We start from the raw sequence: 6,000 nt of genomic DNA, 5'->3' as shown, positions 1-6,000 counted from the left end.
CTTTCTTTTTCGGCTATGGGACAGGAAGTGAAGGAAATCTGCTCAATGAGACACAGATGGCAAAACAAAAAACTGTCAGGAGTTATAATTTTCCCCTACTCTATCCAAAATGAAAAAAAATTACATTTACTGTTGAACTAAGTATATGGGAACTGTTTCAGCTGCCAAATTATTTGCAATTCTCTTCTGCCAATCTTGCCCAGACATTTCTTGCACACGTCCAGGGCACCTACCTCCTTGCTCTATAGTTATTGTAAAAGACAAACTTACGCAGTAAAATTTAGTTTTAGCTCCCCCTTAGTTTCAGCTTTGAAATAAAGATTACATGGTGAAAATAATAATTTAAAGAGTTAAGTAGGTTAGGTAGCCAGAGAGAAATAGTTGTAAAGTATGTGAATACAGAAATATATGATTACATATGAATTTCCCCTATAATTCGCCAGGACATTTAGAAGCCGGAACGTTTCTTCTGTACTCCTGATCTGGCGGGTGGAAAGAGATGTGACACTAGCTAGCCGAAAAGTGCGGAAGTGAGTAGCTGAAACAGCGGCGGAGGAGGTGTGTGAGGAGAGCCGGTTAGGTGGGAGGGATTGTATTATTATTGGATGGGGTCTCTGTACAGGCTCACTGTATATAGGGTTGTGCAGACACTGGAATTATCTGTCTTAGATTGCAGTGGATGCGGTCTATCTCAGTACTGTGCTATTTCCTGGTTTGCTGTATTTCCTCTCTTCTCAGCATGGAGCTGCCGCCTAGTTAAAAAGACAGTGCTCTGACACTGCATACAGAGGATTCCAATATAAAAGTAGAGCTAAAGGCAAAATAGATGGTTGAATTGCAAATTTATTATGCTCCAATGGCCCCTTTTAACCTTACATACCAGCTTGGCAGGATGATACACATGCCACACCATAATTGGTGCTCTGTGTCAATTTTTTTGGATAACACCGCTGCTAAACACAACCCATTCAAGTAAATGGGGCTGCACTGCAACCACGTATAATACATATATAGTTACAGTACTGCAAGCTTTTAAAGGTTAAAACCGGTGTCCAGAAGGAGATATATCGCCTCCCAACCACATTTACTACTACATTCTAAAAAGCGATCCACTATTGGTCTCTTTTGAGGGCCGTGGCACTCATGGCCAGAAGTGTAAACCAGCTTTAACTTAAATCGAGCCCTGATCTAGCTCTTTTATCTTTTTTTTTTCTGCACATAGACATTTTTTTTCTTTTTGTATTCCTCTCTGGCTAGGACAAAAAGATACAATGTTCAGAGTATAAAGAGAGTACAAGGACGGATGTTACTGAATATGAGCGCTGTGATAGCCAATGACAAGCTGTCACACTGATCATTTGATCAGGGACTGTTCTTCCCTGATCATTAGTATTAGGCCAGGATCTGTCGGTCACAGCTCAGGCTCTGTGTTGGGAGCACGCTTCCAGCACTAACACAGGTGTGCATATATATGCAGTGCTATATGGAAGGAGACCCATCTCCTTGATGCTGCATATATGTGTGACGCTGGAGGGAACAGGTTAACATTTTCTGTAATATTCTCTGGTGCTTTTCCACTACTTAATCTCCTTAAAATTAGTAGAAATTCATCATAAATCTATCACAATTGTATCGCCCTTGCATAAGCACTCTAAAGCTGAAGTCTGGGGAAAATGTTATTTTAGATACTGTATTAGCGAGGTAACATAGTCCTGATGATATGTATACTGTGTACGGATAGCTGCTGGATAGTAAAAAAAAAAAAAAAAAAAAATACCTTGCTGCCAGCTGGCTCCTACACACAGTACTTTTGCTGTGGGGATGTGAGAGGCGACTATGGCAGGGAAATGATTCAGTCACATCCCCACCTCCTACTCTCTCTTCATTCATTCACAAAAAGCCTTGCATGTTTTTCACAGAAAATAAGGTGTTCTGTGAATGGGCAAGGGGAGAGGAGAGGCGGATCTCTGGCAGGATCTCCCCTTGTCCATTCATAGAACACCTTACATTCTGTAAAAAGAATACCAAGCTTTATGTGAATGGAGAAGGGCAGAGGAAAGGGAGGGTGAATGATGGCAGCCTTGCATTATCAGGGTGATGGCTGAATCTTGTTTACTATTTTCAAAGAATATTCACCTGGCATTTTCAATGAGGATCCATCCTCATTTCAACTTTGAAAATGTCACAAAATGCAGTAAGATGAATGTCCAAAAAATATTCATTATACAAATCGCACAAGGAATCCTTTATAAATAGACTCCATAGCATTTACAGTATGTGGTTGTTTACATGATTAGCTTCTTGAGCACCTTTGTCTTTGGATTATAAAGATAATTTGCATCACTCTACATTGTACCATGAGTTGGGTTACTTTAAAATGTAAACTTTTCGCTTTTAATGTGTTCACTTTTTCTTCTCTTGCCCTGTAATATCTCTGTGTCAGTGAGTGGATTACACTTTATCTGTGAGCGTTGCCAGCTTGGAAATGAAGTGCTTCTTAGAAAGTGTGGACAAAAAGCACAGTCCTATTGAGCTCCCTAATGGTGTAGCTGTAATTCTGGGAAGAAGTCCCCAGACCTGCATCGCTGACAGGAAATGCTCCAAGAATCAAGGTGGGTAACTATTCAGGAAATCATAAAAATAAGTATATATGTATCAGAGTGTTCAAAATTAGATACACATTATAAAAACAACACAACTATGGGAACTATAACATTTAAAAGTGTAGTAAAGCGAACTTCCATACTTCACAACTTAATTGTGTGTCATTTCTGGACTGTAAAAATTGCAAGTGATGATCATAATTCATTATTGTTTGGGATGGATTTAAAGCAGAGCTTCAGCCAAAATTAACAGAATGCTAATTAATAGCCCATTTAAAGATCAAATGAAAACATCCTTTTCTTCAGTAATAACCTTTCAAAGCGATAGTAAGTCCCAGGGGAAGATATTTCCAGGCCCCCTGCAAGGTATTGGCATAATGTGCAAGTATGCATCGCATACTAGCACGTTATGAAAGACTTACCTCTGAAACTGAGCCCTCCAGCAGAGCGCTGTCACTGCTGACAGGTCTTACATCTTCTGGGTTTGCAGGCTCTGGCCATTAGAATGGCCGAGCCACGATGATGTCACTCCCGCACATGGGAACCACGATTGTATGTTGTCCCTTCAGAGCGCAGTTCGCATGCGTCAGTGATATCACCGGCTGCAAAACATGTGAATATCTCCTAAACGGTACACGTTTAGGAGATATTCTTTTTACCTATAGGTAAACTTCTCTCTCTCTTTTTTTTTTTTTTTTTTTTTTTTTAATGCTTATATAAAAAAGACATACATGAAAAAGGTACAACATACCACACAGGCATACATAGGCAAAATAGAAGTAACAATGTAGCAAGGCTATCTTGTCCAAGGACAAACATGATGTTTACAGGTAAGCCTACACAGGTGTGCAGTAAGAAGCAAAACCTAAAAATAAAGTCAAACAACAACAACCTGCTGCTGAAACTCTCAGATAAGTGCATAGTTATGACAGGCCGAATTATATTTTGTACTTTTACAGTCAAAAAGTAGACCAAGCCCATTGGTCAGTGTGTTGTATGTAAAACTAACAGTCCAGATAAGACCAGTGCATTTAGATCTCTATCACCTGACACGGTAGTCGCCCATCCTGACCATAATTTCTCAAATTGTTTAGGGCAGCCGTGAGCAATGCAAGTCATTTTATACATTGGCAATGCTTTGTTAATCGGATCAATCCATACCTGTAGGCTAGGGGGATCTGATTTCTTCCAGAATAATGCAATAGCTTTTTTTTAGCATAAAAGAATCACGGGGGAAATCACGGGGGTGATCACGGGGGAAAACAAGCCAAATTTTCCTCTGTGGAGGAAACAGTTGATGAACCTTATGCAACCTCACAATCTGACAGATTGATGGTACAAACTCTTACAGAGATGGTTCATTCCACTTTTTATACTACTCCTAACAGAGTAAGCTGAAAGTCCAGGTCCCTTCTTTGTTTTTTGTTTTAAAAAAAAAAAACAAAAAAAAAAACATTTTTACAGCACTTATTTATGCTGAATGGGATTATCTGGATAAGCATTTTTTCCCTCCAAAGAGTTTCTCAGTTCTCTATTATGGAGGAAAAATTCACAAAGGTTGGAAAGTACCAGCAGTAGACGCTGCAATTTCCAGCATCAAGATGCATAATTGCTTAAGCATCCAACAGATAAGGAGTTGGAATTTTTTTGTTAAAATCCTCCTACCAATGGTGCTATGTTTCGCCATAGATGTCATAAAAGACCCTATCCACCAGGCGTCTCGCCTTGCGCTTGTGCTAAAACACATGCTTAGGACCCTGTGGTTAAAAGGGTTGGTCAGCCGAAGCATCTTGCAAAAAAGGGTGTCTGACTAGTTTCCCTTTTCATTGGGGAAGGTTTGGTGAAATACATCCAAATGATTTCTAGCAGTAAAGCTCTTTTGTCCAGTAGAAGGTTTAAATGTCCTTTTATTTAAAGTGAAGCCACAACAGCTCACAGGTTAAGTACTCTGATGGCCAGTGCAGCCATGGGAGACTTCCTGACAGACATACAGACATGGGTTCAGATCCACATGTTGGCGTTCACTAGTGAAGGAGCCACTCCTCACAGGTTAACTACTCTGACGGCCAGCTTAACCATGGGAGGCTTCCTGAAAGACGTAGGACCTCGTCCTCACGTTGGCTCCTTGTGACCTTGGACAAGTCACTTAAACAGATTCCTTCCCCTGCGCAGGGGCAGCTGCCTCTAGGCATCGGTGACGGCCTCCGCAGTCAGACTCTAGGGCATGAATTCCAAGAAATACTGTTCAGATCTGTGCAACTTCAAGGTAGTCCCTGCACTACTTTGCTACCACTTTGATGCGACTTGAGGTCCATAAACCTCTAGAATACACAGGCATTGTTTCCTGTCGCATCAAAATCGCGCCCCGATGTATTCTTGGCGGCAAAGGATCACGGTAAAATCACACAACTTTGGGGTTGCAATAGTGGAAACTGAGCCTAAGAGGAGAAAATATTCAGCCCCTGTATACATGATTGAAGATGTGTTTTTCCTCCGCCCTGCAGGGCCTAGAAGGAAAATTAGTGACTTTAATCCGCTATCCAAGGATGGGAAGCATGTTAGATCCCCCACCTGAGATCCCTTATCAAGGGAACAGTGGGTAGAGGATGAAGGATTACCCTCAGGTAATGGGTCTGATCATAGATACAGCCCAGAAAAAGGGTCTTCTTGCCCAGAGAGAAAAAAAAAAAAAACACACTCTATAAAAGAGTTGGTGCGGATAATCAGGTCAAAAGGAGGTCCCTCCATTCACCTTTGCTTGAGGTTGTTAGAAAGGATGGTGGCTTCATTCGAAGCAGTTCCCTTTGCCCAGTTCCATTCGAGACTGTTGCAAAACAGTATTCTATTTTCTTGGAACAAAACGATCCAAGCTTTGGACTTGCCAATGCGGCTGTCCCCAAGGGTGTCCCAAAGCCTCAATTGGTGGTTACTAAAGAATGTAATAAAGGGTAAATCCTTCAGACCACTTATCTGGAAAGTGGTAATGACAGAGAAGACCACTGTCCAAGGACAATGTTCAAGAACCGAAAGAGCCTTGCCCATCAACATCCTAGAGATTTGGGCAGTGCGTCTGGCTCTAAAAGCCTGGACTTCCAGGTTAAGGGATTGTCCCGACAGGATCCAATCCGTCAATGCCATGGCTGTGGCCTATATCAATCACCAAAAGGGGCACCAAGAATCTCTTAGTGCAGAGAGAAGTGAACCATATTCTAACTTGGGCAGAAAGAAATATTCCATGCCCATCGGCAGTCTTCATTCCGGGAATAGAGAATTGGCACGCGCACTACATGTGCCACCAGCAGATTATTCCTAGGGGAATGGTCTATTCACCCCGACATGTTTCGGGTTGTTTGTCAAGGAAGGGGGACTCCGGATGTAGATCTTCTAGCATCCAGTG

At 41.6% G+C, this 6,000-nt stretch overlaps 1 protein-coding gene across 6 annotated transcripts in view; it reads left to right on the top strand.

The window, feature by feature from the left end:
* Positions 1 to 414: 414 nt before the first annotated feature.
* The window catches only part of PNKP (polynucleotide kinase 3'-phosphatase), a 409,941-nt gene continuing 404,355 nt past the window's right edge, over positions 415 to 6,000 (top strand). For 2 of the 6 annotated variants that reach the window (XM_073602267.1, XM_073602263.1), the window contains exons 1-2: positions 455 to 558; positions 2,444 to 2,612. In XM_073602267.1, coding sequence (XP_073458368.1) covers positions 2,486 to 2,612 — 127 coding nt within the window. In that variant the 5' untranslated portion in view covers positions 455 to 558; positions 2,444 to 2,485. Of the gene's footprint in view, positions 581 to 2,443; positions 2,613 to 6,000 lie in introns of those variants that run through there. The other 4 variants (XM_073602268.1, XM_073602266.1, XM_073602264.1 and 1 more) reach the window with 3 other exon arrangements.

Source organism: Aquarana catesbeiana, linkage group LG10, assembly GCF_042186555.1.
Source record: "Aquarana catesbeiana isolate 2022-GZ linkage group LG10, ASM4218655v1, whole genome shotgun sequence".
Classification (NCBI taxonomy): domain Eukaryota; kingdom Metazoa; phylum Chordata; class Amphibia; order Anura; family Ranidae; genus Aquarana; species Aquarana catesbeiana.
The sequence above is the reverse complement of the archived record's forward strand: the minus strand, read 5'-3'. Positions and strand labels throughout refer to the sequence as shown.